The sequence below is a fragment of the Petaurus breviceps genome, unplaced genomic scaffold, assembly GCF_028583685.1.
Source record: "Petaurus breviceps papuanus isolate PSGF00001 unplaced genomic scaffold, PetGlider_PUasm1.0 229, whole genome shotgun sequence".
In the NCBI taxonomy this organism is placed as follows: Eukaryota; Metazoa; Chordata; class Mammalia; order Diprotodontia; family Petauridae; genus Petaurus; species Petaurus breviceps.
Window position 1 is genome coordinate 19,764,074 of NW_027185903.1, and position 14,330 is coordinate 19,778,403.

General features: G+C 40.8%; 2 protein-coding genes across 2 annotated transcripts in view; one reads left to right on the forward strand and one right to left on the reverse strand.

Moving 5' to 3' along the window:
• Positions 1 to 14,330, forward strand: part of CMYA5 (cardiomyopathy associated 5) — a 126,683-nt gene that overhangs the window by 83,940 nt on the left and 28,413 nt on the right. Inside the window, exon 9 of the mRNA XM_069096326.1 lies at positions 6,812 to 6,959. Coding sequence (XP_068952427.1) covers positions 6,812 to 6,959 — 148 coding nt within the window. The remainder of the gene's footprint in view (positions 1 to 6,811; positions 6,960 to 14,330) is intronic.
• LOC138167543 (large ribosomal subunit protein uL23-like) lies at positions 2,670 to 3,276 on the reverse strand. The gene has a single exon (XM_069096529.1). It carries the CDS (start codon positions 3,274 to 3,276, stop codon positions 2,728 to 2,730), a length of 549 nt encoding a protein of 182 aa, XP_068952630.1. The 3' UTR covers positions 2,670 to 2,727.

Here is a 14,330-nt window from a genome sequence, read left to right on the forward strand (position 1 = left end):
TTACTTGTCACTAATACCTGCTCTCCTCCCTTAATGTGTTCTCCCTCTTACACACTTTTCCCCTTTTCCCTGTTCCTTCTTATACCCTGTTGAATTGAATGTATTTCTTTCTTTTATTTTTTTTTTTTTTTGATTGCTTTGCTTGGTTTGCTTCCTTTGCCTGGTCATGTTGCCACTCAATTACTTGACTTCTGGGCTTTTTGCCACAGTAGGACTCTGCTACCAGACAGGGGAGCTTCATACCAAATGCTGGGGTTTTCTCAGCTGCCGAAGGTATTAGTTGGGTGCCCTCTTTGAAGCCTCCACACACTCTGGCAAGCTGGTCGAACACCCCAGGACCTCCACCCTAGACGGCAATCCAGATCCAAGCAGGTTAAAGCAAGAGCAATTACCCATCAGACTGGTCACTTTGTCCCCCTACTCTCTGCAGGCCTGGAGCTGAAGCTGCCACTTGGTGGTGGCTGTGCCACAGCCCTCAGTGGCTTCTCCCTCCAGGGGATGAAGGCTGACACACTCCCAACTACTGGATCCCAAAGTCCACACTGCACTGACCTCTCACTTTGTCCATAGCATCTATGTGTTGATAATTCTGGAAACGGACACAGCTGCTGGTGATCTGGAGTCCCTCCAGCCGGTGGCTGGTCAGGCCCGCCCTGGGACTAAAACCTCTGGCTCACCAGGGCTGGGCTCAGCTCCCAGAGCGCTGCGCTGGCCAATTCCTGCCAGCCTGCCGGGCTGTCCTTAGCTTCTCTGTGTCATTTTGTGGGTTCTATAGCTCCAAAGTTTGTTCAGAGTCCCCTTTTACATGAATTGGGGGAAGTGGAAGCTGGAGTTCCTCAGAAGTTCTGTTTCTACTCTGCCATCTTGACTCCACCCCCCCTCCCCCAGTTGAATGTATTTCTATACCAAACCCTTTGTGGTGTGTGTGTGTGTGTGTGTGTGTGTGTGTGTGTGTGTGTGTGTGTTCTGCTCTCTTTTGACCAGTTTAGATGAAACAGAAATTCAAGTGACACTTGTTACCCAACACACACCTTTCAAATTTGCATAGATTTCCAATTGTATATCCCAGTCATGAGAAATAATAAGTTCCCCCATCCTTCCTCTCATTTTTTCCTAGTGTGTCCTTTCCCCTCCATCTCTTTTTTTTTCTGCTTTTAGCATCATTAAAACATCACACAATCATTTCCAGGTCTTTTGTCTTACTTGACTAACTATATGACCCCTGATGAGAGGGTTCCAGGTTCCTTTTATAACTCCTCCCTTCACTAGAATTTAAATAGTTCATCCTCATAAAGGCCTTTCCAATTATTCATTTGTATTTCCCCTTTTATTTTTCTCTGGCCTTCTGGTTTTTGTTTTGTTTTAATTTAAAAATTCCTATTTAGCTCTGGGATTTCATCAGGAGTGTTTAAAAGTCCTTTTTCATTGACAATCCATTTTTTTCCCTTTTAGGATTATACTCAGTTTTACTGAGTTAGTTATTTTTGGTTGTAGACTTACATCTTTTGCCTTTTGGAATATTGCCTTCCAGATTCTCCATTCTTTTATAGTGGTAGCTGGTACATCTTTTGTGATCCTGACTGTGGTTCCTTGGTGTTTTAATTCTTTCTGGCTTCTTCAGCTTGAGAGTATTTCCTTCTCTCAGACCCTTCTGTTTCTCAGTCAGACTAAAGTTGGAGTCCTTCCTTTGCCCTTTGCCCTTTGCCCTTTCCTTCACAGGGGACACTGAAGTTCCCCATCACAAACTTACAAGATCAAACTTAGTTGGAGTCCCTTTCTTGGGAGGGGAAGGGAAAAGGAGAGACCTTTTCTTTAATCCATGGCTAAGTCTGAGGTTGCCCCCCTTCTGGGAGAATGGACTTAGTTGAGGTCTTTTCCTGGATTGGGAAGGGTTAGAAGCAGGGAAGGGGCATTTTTTTTGTTTACTTCACAATTTTAAGACCCTTTTCTTCCACATCTAGCTAAGCCCACCTCTCCTCCTCCACTTTTTTTTTTCTTCTAAAAGTGAGGGCTTGTCCCTGGTGGGGCCTTTTTCTTTAGGTCAAAGCCTTTGACTGTCACTTTCCCTTTTGTCCCTGAGAAGCTCCACATGATTTGTCAAAGGTGGGAGGAGCTAGTTGGTGGAACAGTGGACAAAGTACTAGACCCAGAGTCAAAAAGACTTGAGTTCAAATTTGACCTCAGACACTTATTAGTGGTGTGACCCTGAGTAAGTCACTTACATCTCTTTTCACTCAGTTTTCTCTTCTGTAAAATGAGGATAATAATAGCACTTATTTCCCAGGGTTGTTGTGGAAATCAAATGAGATCATAATTGTAAACCACTTAGCACAGTGGTTGGCACACAGTAAGTACTATACAAATGTTAGTTATTATTTTTATTATTATTCTGTCTCTTTTCTTTTCTCTCTCCCTTCCTCTCAGAATTAAATATTAATAAAATAATCATAACTTTTAAAAAGAAAGCTAGAGGGAGACTTAAAGTTCCCTTTAGCTGAGAGAATTTGCTAGGAAGCACTGAAGCAGCCCTCTAGGACAGAGGCCTTAGAGGTCAATATCTGAGGTTGTTCAGAGTCTCCCTGAGGTGTTCTCTTTGGTAGCCTACCACACTGTGTCCACGTACTTTACCAGCTACTGTGGGAATTTGCTATAAAGAGACAGTGGCACTGTTCTTTTTTTTTCTGGAAAACTTTATTTTTATTGTAGGTGGAATGGGGACACAGCAAGTTAGATGATTCCAATTTTGTTGGCAACATCTAAAGCATCATAGTCTGGAGCAAGATGGACATAGGCCTTCTTCTCTCCATCGGGCCGGATCAGTGTGTTGACCTTGGCCACATCGATGTCATACAGCTTCTTTACGGCCTGCTTGATCTGATGCTTGTTGGCCTTGACGTCCACAATGAAGACCAGGGTGTTGTTGTCCTCAGTCTTCTTTATAGCAGACTCAGTGGTCAAGGGAAACTTAATGATGGCATAGTGATCGAGCTTGTTTCTGCGAGGGGCACTCTTCTGAGGGTATTTGGGCTGCCTTCGAAGTCTCCGTGTCTTGGGTCTCCAGAAGGTGGGGGATGTTTGGATCTTCTTTTTGTGGCTGTGGACACTCTTCAGCACCGCCTTCTTGGCCTTCAAGGCCTTGGACTTAGCTTCTGTCTTGGGGGGGACAACAGTTTCCTTCTTCGCCTTCGGCGCCACGTTGGGGGAAAGGCCAGTGGCACTATTCTTACCCTTAAAGAGTTTACATTCTTGAAAAGTTAACAACTTTCTGAAGCTCATGTATAACTCATTTATTTTGATTTGGGGCCTGTAACCCTGGCACAAAGTGAGGTAGATATTTACATGGCATTCAGTCACCTCTAACATTGCTTATATGATGTTGAGCAAGGTGCTTAATGGCCTTGAGCCTGAGTTTCTTCATCTGTTAAATGAGACTAGATGGCCTCTGAGGTTCATTCCAGTCTGAAGTCTATGGTTCTATATTCCTAGTTTGATTAACTAACCACACAAAGTAATTAGGGTACCAAAGTTGCCTTTCATGGTACAATTGATCTACTTGAATGTCATACTATTTCTTTATGAAGGGCAGAAAGGCCTAATAGAGACCAGACCTTGGAGTCAGAAAGACCTGGGTTGACCTCTTGTGTTTCTGATCCATTCTAGTTGCATGATTGTGGGTAAGTCACTTAACCTCTAAATGTCTCAGGCAATGCTCTGAAATACTGGTCTCTAAACTGTCTGATCCTGAACACTTATAAATAAAAATTTTTGAACTCCCTCATATATTTTTACAAATTTATATGTTATATACATATGCTACTATCCTAAAAATGACATACATTATAAAACCTACACAAAAAATAGGCATAGAGACACCTGGGCAGCTATTGCTGTGACTGCCTCAGTAGGTTATAACTGTCCAGAGGGCACCTGCCCATGCTCAGAAGGGGAGAGGTTGGGAGCTTGCATAGTGTGGGGCAATTGAGGGTATAGGAGGAATGTAAGAGGATGAGTGTATGTACTAGAGAAAAGCCCTGTGGTTGGCTATTGTGAGGGTGAGATGCAACCTGTCTTCCCATTCTCTAATTGGGCATCTGAGTAGTGCAGTGGATAGAAGGCTGGGCCTGGTGTCAGGAAGACCTGAGTTTAAATTTAGCCTCAGACACTTAGTAATTTCATGACCCTGGGCAAGTCACTTAACCTCTGCTTGTCTCGTTTCCTTAACTGTAAAATGGGGATAATAGCCCCTATCAGCATTGGCCCCAGAGTCAGGAGGACCTGAGTTCAAATCTAGCCTCAGATACTTGACACTTAACTACCTGTGTGACTCTGGGCAAGTCACTTAACCCCAATTACCTGGCCAGAAAATAGCCCCTGCCCCTCAAGGATGTTGTGAGGATTGAACGAGATAATATTTGCAAAGCACTTAGCTAATGCTTGGCACAGAGTAGGCATTCTAGAAGCGCTTCTCTTCCTTTCTCTGATTGGTTGACCTATATTCCTTGAGGTCAGGTCACAGCCCCCTCTTTGTAGGTCACTCCTTTAAGACTGTAAGTTACAAATGAGCGGCTGACCTTCATTAGTGAAAGAACTTTCCCCAAAACAGTGAAATCTAGTATATGACAACAAGTTTATTAAGCTAATACTTTGACACTTTGATTTGTGATTTCAGAGGTGTGGGCACTCCTTCCATTGAGCCATAGCACACTCTCTCCATACCTTCTCATGCTGTGAATGACTCATGTCTTTCTTTTTACCGTAAACCCTTCATAGAGGTTCTACTCAATGTATTAGAGACTGTTGTTCCATGGTTTTCAGTCATATCCAACTCTTCACGATCCCGTTTGGAGTCTTCTTGGCAAAGATACCAGAGTGGTTCACCATTTCCTCCTCCAGCTCATTTTACAGACGAGGAAATGTAAATAAACAGAGTTACATAGCTAGTAAGTGTCTGAGGCCAGACTTGCACTCAGGAAGATGAGTCTTCCTGCTCTGGGCACAATACTCTATCTACTGTGCTGCCTAGCTGTCCGCTAGACAACATTAGTTTGTTCTTTTTGATATAGCAAGGCATCTCAGTGTGGCAGCTTAGATCGCCTCTCTTGTGTCTCTTATTCTTGCTGTATGACCAGTTCACCTGGCTGGCTCAATCAATCAATAAAAATTTATGAAGCACTTCCAATATATCAGGAACTGTCCTTGGTGCTGTGTAGAGAGCCTGAAGTCTGTAAGATCTGAGCCCAAATTTGGCCTCAGACCCTTACTAGTTGTGTGATCCCGGACAAGTCCCTTAACCTCTATCTTCCTGATTTTTCTCATCTGTAAAAGGGACATAATAATAGCACCTACCTCCAAGGGTTGCTGTAAGGATCAAATGAGAAAATAATTATGAAGTGCTTTGCCAAACTTGAAGCATTAAATAAACCCCACTTATTATTATTATTCACATATATTATAAAGGGTATTTTTGAATTTGTTTTTTTTTACCTGCAATTCATATTGCATGCTTTGGAACTTGCTGCTGTTCGTTTTGCATTTTTTCATTTCCCTTGGAATTATTTGTAATTTTGATTCTTTTAAGAATATCATAGCCCATGATTGTCTCTTCTTTGGCATCATCAGAAAAAAGATCTGTATTTGGAGATAAGCATTTGAAATAGCAAGTGGCTTGAAATCATAAAAGCAAAGCTCACTTTACCTGCTGCAATCCAACCTGATCTCCTCCTGCTCAATTTTGAGCCTAGCTTAGGATTGTAAGCACCAACTGTAGCACTTGCCCAAGGGAGACAAATTGATAACTCATTCCACCAGCTGCATCCCACCCTCCCTGAACACCAACAATCCCCCGTGAGTCAGAGTCTAGGCAATTGCATTTCTCAGCCTCCTTGTGTTTGTTCCAAATTTTAAATGTTAAGTCAATAAATCTTTGAGTTCAAAGGGCAAAGATGATGAATGGTATTGGAACTGCTCAGGGTCCATATCATTTAGGAGCCCATTTACTCATGAATATGTTCTGGACAGGGAAAGAAACTCTGGGTTATTTTTCTTCTCCTTCTGATGCATATAATTAGAAGGAATCAACAGACACTGGGAAAATTCAGTTGACTACAAGTATAAATATCTTGCCAGAGTTAAAGCATCCCCCAGGGCTCCAGGTTCAGTTGATCCCCAAGATGCTGGAGGTGTGCCTTTAAGTATCAGTAGCTAGGAATGGAGGGGGAGGAGTGGGAGGGATGGAGTGATGGAGAGAAGCCTGAAGAGAAAGCCAGGAAATATGGATGGGTAGGGTGGGTTCTCTACTTCTCTCTATCCTCCACTGCCTGCGCATGCTAAGCCATAAGTCCATCACTGGGGCCTAGCACAGCTTACTAGCACCTTAAAGCTAATTGTGACTTAAGTAAAAACTTTGTGGTATGTTAACTCAGCACATATTTTAGAATTCCCCCAAAACTTTAAACATTTAACATACCTTCAAATAATTAGGAACACCTCTCTTAATTAGATACCATGGACCCAATTAGCTATAAATGTTAACTGAGTGATTGAGGGTAGAGTGGGTTTGCTTCTTAGATGAGGAAAAATAAAAGACTACCATGGGATTGGTTTTGTAACCAGTCATTTTAGTTATTAGCATATTAGTCATATTAGTTATTAGCATTTAAGGAAATCTGATGAGGAAAAATATGCTAATTAAAACAATTTAGTGTTGTCGGGGGATTGGTAACATATGCATTTTATAGTTTTATTTGAATGTAATTGTCCCAGTGTACATAATCCTGCTGACTTAGCCCTACTCCTGTTCCTATATTTGCAGCACCCTCCACCCCAATAATTAAGGCTGAGGACTGCACAGTGTGTTGGAACACTGCCACCATAAGATGGAGCTCTGCCAATCCTGGGGCTGCTGATGCCTATACACTGGAGTACTGCCGGCAGCATTCCCCAGAGGGAGAGGGGCTTAGGTAAGTCCAGCCCTCCCTGTACCAACAGGATATCCCGGAGAAAGGGTGGCATCATGTGAACATCCATTCATTTGTGTCTGTGGGAGAAACAAAGAAACTTCCTCAAGATACTGAGCATAGAGCCCCATACCGCTATCCAAATTTGTGCTAGCAGAAAAAGAAAGGGAGTGAAAAACCTTTCCTTTAAACCTACTGAGCTAATTAAACTATCCCCTTGATTTGCAACTGGAAAAAAACTTTAATAGAACATCACTACATCAATGAACTGAAAGTTCTACAGGCTTGAATGCAGAACAATAACCCCTTTCTAAGGAAAATAAACATCATTTTAATAAAATTGAACATTCTTTTGGGGAGTATTTAACTTGAGTCATGGGAAAGATTTTTGCATATTTCCTGCCCTTTTTATTAACTATTGCAGGAGAATTACCACCTGACTCCAGATTCCAATAATACACCTATACCTAGATGTAAATGCATATGCCTATTTGTATACATCTGTGATATAAGGAGCTAATTACAAATAGATTCTTCTAGGCATATATATCTGACTTTCTAAGTAGAGCATGACAAATCTTAAAATGTTTTCTTCCAGAAAGAAAATCTTCCTGTGAAGCTCTCAAAAAACCTCAACCTGGTCTCATGTACCTACGTATCTAATAGATAATTGATAAGAATGAACTGATCAACTGAGGTTATTTTTCCCTCTTATCAGGAATATATCCCCATGATAATATTCATATCATTTTTAGCAACAGCTTTTTAAAAACCTGTGTATTGGGGTGGTCAGGTAGCACAGTGAGTAAGAGCACCGGCTCCAGTGTCAGGATGACCTGGGAATCAAATCCCGGGCTCAGACACTTAGCACCCACCCAGAAACACCTGGCCGTGTAACCTTGAGCAAGTTACTTAACTCTGATTGCTTAAAAAAAAAACCTGTGAATTTTTCAAATATTTTATCAGAATTATGGCAGTAAGGTAATAAAGATAAGCAAATACATGTGAAAGGAAAATGATTTTTGTATTTTGAAAATCTGTTACTTTGAGAAGGCTCATCAGTCATCAGTGTGGGGAGCCCCCATGAGGAAGCATTTTCCTACAGTGGAATGTTAAGTGACTTTCTCAGAACTCCATAGCCAGTATATGTTGCAAAAGGGGTTGATGCCCAGCTTATCCAGATATCCACTATGCTCTCCTGCTTATCTGAAATAACAATTATTTAAAAGATAAAAATTTATTTAGTTTTGTACTAAGATGGTTGGAGGGAGCTAGATGGTACAATGGATAGAGTGCTTGGACCTGGGGTCTAGATGACCTGAGTTCAAATCCAACCTCAGATGCTGACTACCTGTGTGACCTTTGGCAAGTTGCTTAAACTCTGTTTGCCTCAGTTTTCTTAACTGTCAAATGGGGATAACAACAGCTTCCTTCCAGAGTTGCTGTGAGGATCTAATGAGAAAATACTTGTAAGCACCATATAAATGTTGTCATTATTATTAATTACTATTCTGATAAAATAGAATAGCAGAGGGAGGTAGATGATAGAAGGTTGATCTCAGAGCCAGGAAGAAGTTAATTCAAATCTTGTACATAATGGCCATATATCTCTGGGCAGGCAATCCTTTAAGACTATGCATTGCAAAGAATGTGCTGACCCATACTGGTAGAGAAGACAGCTAGGTGGCACAGTCAGGCTTGGAGTCAAGAAGGTTCATCTGAGTAATTTGAACTCACCTGAGTCCAAATCTGGCCTCAGATACTTACTAGCTGTGTAACCCTGGGCAAGTCACTTAACCCTGTTTGCCTCAGTTTCCTCATCTGTAAAATGAACTGGAGGAGGAAATGGCAAACACTCCAGTATCTTTGCCAAGAAAATCCCAAATGGTTTCATGAAGAGTCATACATGACTGAAAATACTGAACAATAACAACAACAAATATTTGTAGAGAAAGTTCCTCACTTGAAATTCCCTATACCAATCACAGGTTCAGGCCCTATATCCCCTACACTGATAAATATTTGGAAACTTCATTTTTTTTAAAAAAGGCTGTTGCTAAGAACAATTTGAATATTAACTATAGAATGTGGAGATGTCATCCTGGCAAGAGGGAAAAAAATTACTTTAGTTGATCAATTCATTCGTATTGAGTGTCTACTAGGTGCATGGGACCTACATGTGGTTAGACTTTAGAGTTTTTTGTATTAGTTTTTCATAAAACAGAGCTTTTATATCTATATATACATATGTATATGTGTACATATATATATATATAATACATGTGTATATGTATATGTGAGTATTTTTTTCATGACAAAGGGAAGAGAGAGAGCCAGCCTAAGAGTAGGAAAGATGTGGGTTCACATACTGTCTGTGTGACTGTGGGAAAATAAGTCATTTTCAAGAAAATACTAATCTGCATTTGCAGAGAGTTCCTTATTGGGAGTCCCTGCATGGATGAAATCAGAAGTCTAGTCCCATAATATCATACCTAAATACGGAGTGCCCCAAAAGGCTTTTGGAACACCATGTTGTATATATGTATATTGCATATATATAATGTAAATATATGCATATATAACATATTAATAAACATTTCTCAAGTGCTTACTATGTGTCAGGCACTGTGCTGAGCACCTGGGAGACAAAAAGAAGCAAAAGACAGTCCTTGACCTTCAAGGAGCTCACAATCTATTACATATTTATTTAATTTAAGCAGCATAGAGTAGTTGAAAGCTCACTGGATTTGGTTCGAATCTCAGTTATGCTACTTGGTACCAGTTAGTGGGGACCTTGGGCAAATAATTTTCTCCCTGGGCCTCCATTTTTTTCCCTTGTAATATGGAATGGTTGAATTTGGTGGTCTCTAAAGTTACTTCTAGCTTTGAATCCTGTGATCCTAACCCCCTTAATCATCTTGAGCATGATTAATTAGTTACAATATAGAGTAATATAGTACATTATGTTATAAATAGAAAAAAGATCTTTGATTCTGTCAAGTGGCAGCCCATTTATGACTTAGTAGGTAAGTCCCAAAGAATCATTTGATGTACCCAGGGATGGAGTAACTTGCTGAAAGTCTTATGTCAGAGGCAGGATTTGGACCCATATGCTCCAGGCTCCAGGCTCCAATCCCAACGTTCTACTCAATATGACAAAATGTCTTAATTCATCATAATAAGCAATCATTATAGTAGATTTCAACAGTATAGTTATGCTTGGCAAAATGATAATAAAGGGATTGGGGGGGCAGTTTGAAGGAGCCACGAAATGGGTTGCAACAGTATTAGGGTAGGGCTGAGGTATCGAATAGTAGAGAAAAAAAGGACAAGTGGAATCAATGCTCAAATGAAGTTTCCATGTGAACCCTGCCAAGGTAATAACCTCTGGCAGTGTCAGAGAGGCCTAGAATTCACCTCTAGGATGATCCTGTGTTGCCACGGTAACCATCAATCAGAACTGGAAGAGTCTTAGGGCAACCACCCACATCTACCACTATGGGGCAAAAATCTCTGAAAAATTCCTAGAGGAACAGGATTGAGAATGGGGGAGGGGAATGACAAGCCCTCTGGGGCAGCAGGGGTATTTGGAAAGGTCACTGTGAGGTATCTGTAGTCCCTTGCTAGTATTTTTATTGAAGTGACACTGGCAAGGTTGGCCAACACACACATGGGACAAAGTCCAAAAAACATCCCTGAGATTAGATCGTGCCAATATGCAGTTTGGGGTGAAATTTGGGATTCCAAAGTGCAAAATAAGGAAGCCCAGAGAACAAGACAGAACACAGGGTCATTAGAGAGAAAATAAAGCAAGCCAGCTTTACTGAGAGGAAATACAATAAGAAGGGCAGTCAGAGATGAGGGCAATGGAAGGGAATATCAAGGTCTAGCAAAGCCAAGTGGTTTTGTATAGGGTTTTTATCTGAGCTGAGCAGAACCCGGCATTAGAGGGAGACAGTAGGGAGACTAGATCTGGGGATTAAGTCAAGGTTTGGGGGCCAGTGCTGCTTTATGCTAGGTGAAATGCCTGGGGAATTAGTGGTCAGTTGACTCCCTACCAGTAAGAAAGGGATTTTATGGCCATTACGGTAGGCCTTCCTTTGCCTTGGTGACTCAAGGAATTTGATCCTCTTCCTATGATTTCTTCTTTAGTGAAGATGGCAAGGCTATTGAAGTCCTTATAGATAGATAGACAAACAAATGAACAGATAGGTAGGTGGAGATAGAGATAGATAGATGATAGATAGAGATAGAGATAGAGAGAGAGAGAGAGAGAGAGAGAGAGAGAGAGAGAGAGAGAGAGAGAGAGAGAGAGAGAGATTGTTTATTAAGTGCTTACTATGTTCCAGACACTGTGCTAAGTAATGCCTGAGGATGTGAACATAATCAAATAAGACAGAACTTGCTTATAAGTATCTTATATTCTAATGTGGAAACACAACATGCAAAGGGGAGCTGGAAGTGAGGGTGTGTGTTAGGAAACAAGGAGTGAGAGAACCCAGGAACAAGATGAGAATGATGGCTGATTAAAGACAGCAACATGTGGAAATGACTGGGAAGCATTAAAAAATACATTAAAGAAAACAAAAAGTTCCAAAGGGAAATTCTGTTGCTACCATGTTAAAATAATATATACTTTAAAAAAACAACGCACAAGGGGCGGCCAGGTGGCTCAGCGAGTAAGAACACTGGCCCCAGTGTCAGGATGACCTGGGGATCGAATCCTGGGCTCAGATACTTAGCACCACACCCAGAAATAACTGGCCATGTAACCTTGAACAAGTTACTTAATCCCAAGTGCTTAAAAAAAACAAAAAAAACAACCCACCAAGCTCACTGTTTGTAGCAGAAGTTCACTGTTGGGTGAACAAGCTTCTTTTTTGTGCTTTACTTATTGGAGTGTTTGTTGATAATTGTGAAGTTCATAATAAAAAAAGAAAACAACACCTTGCTGAGACCCAGTAGGCCCCTCTGTGAAACTCAGAGTTAAGGCATTGTCAAGGCACTGCCTCCCCCAAAAGAAACCCCAGAGTGGCCCTTGGACTGGCCTCTCAGCTCTGAGATAGGAACATCACCTTCCTGGTTTGGGTGCACAATAAAAACATTGGAAAATCCTCAGGGAACCTCTGAAAAACACTTAAGGCAGAATTTTACATTATCCATCAGCAAATCTGGTACAGTGGAGGAGGATCTTCCCCCTGGAGTTCTCCATATCAATAAAATCACAGACAAGCATGGCTGGTGTTAAGTAAATCTCATACATGAAAGTTCAAATCACCCCCCAGTGGTAGGAGTCTTTTAAAAGGAAATTCCCCCTCTCCTCAGGTAGTGAAAATGGGTTCACTAGTACCAGCCTGAGTAACCTTTTTAAGCACCATTAGAATTCAAGGCTTTGGGAGAAATCCATCGGAGGGGTAGAAAAAGTAGTTCTTTTAATATTAAAACACGGCTCAACCAAAGAAAAGTAGGTAAAATGCTTTAGAAACCAAGACTGATTCCATTTGGAAAAAGGAAGGATTGGCTAGTGCTTTTTAAGTCATGACTTACACCCTAAGTTACTTATTTGGAATATATGGCCAGTCTTCATTTTAATTTTTGAAGACTTTGCTCATCTATACACTTTCTTTTTTAAGGCATTTTTTTTCAATTAAGCATTCATTTTCTTTCCCTCTCTCCTCCTCCCCACAGAAAAAAAGAAAAATAAAGCCCTTGTAGCAAGTATGCATAATCAGCAAAACAAATTCCCACATTGGTCATATCTAAAAAATACACCTCATTTTACATCTTGAGAATGGGTATATTTCCTTCTGTTCATATAAAAGAGCAAGTGAAAAAATGAACAGTCATGTAGATTCATAGTAATTTATTAGCAATTAAATTCAATTCATTAAGCATTTATTAAGTACCTACTATGTGCCAGACACTGATGGGTTCTGGGGAGGGAATACAAGAGTAAACACTTGTCTGTCCTCAAGGAGTTTATATTCTATCATGTGGAAGAAAACAAGAACATGGATGAGTACATTCAAAATATATGCAAAATAAATATCAAGTCATTTTTTTATAGGGTGAGATGAGGAAACACTAGAGTCTGGGGAATCAGGAAAGATCTCTTTTTAGGAAATGGCAAAGTTAGAGGTTCTAAAAAGCAAGGGCAAGCTATGGGGATCTTTTGATTTTGAGACTAGATATATTCCAGCAAATGGCAGCTAAGAGGCACAGTGGATAGAGTGCCAGGTCTGGAGTCAGGAAGACTCACCTTCTGAGTTCAAATTTGACCTCAGACACTAGCTGTGTGACCCTGGGCAAATCACTTAACCCTGTTTGCCTCAGTTTCCTCATCTGTAAAATAAACTGGAGAAGGAAATGGCAAACCTCTCCAGTATCTTTACCAATAAAACCTGAAACGGGGTCGTGAAGAATCAGAAACAACTAAAATGACTGAACAACAAATACTCCAGCAAAGGGAACTATAAAGGGAAAATTTTCATGATAAATATGTTTACCCTTTTTACTTCTTTTTAAAAGTCAAATGGCATTCAAGTGACATTCTGGAAAACTGACAGCCCTAGGGAGTACAGTGTATCTCATCCTGGTAGCTCAGTGCTTTCTGCCTGGTCCCCATGTCCCTGGGGTTTGATAATGAGTGGAATTTGGATCTTCTATGACTAATAAAACAGTGCAGCCCCCGCCAATTCCATGAATGCAAGTCTTCAAGTAGCACTTGACGAATGAGGTCCCTACTTCTCCATGTGTTAGATTGTGGAAAGTCAAGATAATTATATTATATTGTAATCTACCAACAAAAGCAATAAGCTCACAGGTCTTCCAGACATGGTCTTACTAAATTATAGTGAAGCATTTTCCTTGGAACTAGTGAAAGCTTAATGTAGCTTTGTGCTTACACGCTCAAGGTGTGTGTGTGTGTGTGGGGGGGGGTCGGGTAGGATTGGAGAGGGGGAACTCACCTGTGTCCAACAAATAGAAAAGGATGATTAATTAATTATGCTTTAGCACTTGTTATAGTTCTGGGGGGGTTTTATGGGATTATAAATTTTTCATAGTAACTGGCAAAACAAGTTTATTCTATTTTTCATGCTCAGATACTGTTCCATCTTGGGGTGGGTGCTTAAACTCAATATAGTTTTGAAACCACACTCTTCTCATTATTAGCAGGGGCTATGGAAAGGGCAGAAATGCTTAGTAAGCACTTTTTAAATTTATAGGCTTATAGCATAGCTCTTGTGGTGTGTGGTTCTGTGATGCAGTTCCTTTCAGCTGAACTTAGGGACAATCATACCTTTCTTCTACTGGCTCATCCATCTCTGTATTCATATTCTCTCTCTCTCTCTCTCTCTCTCTCTCTCTCTCTCT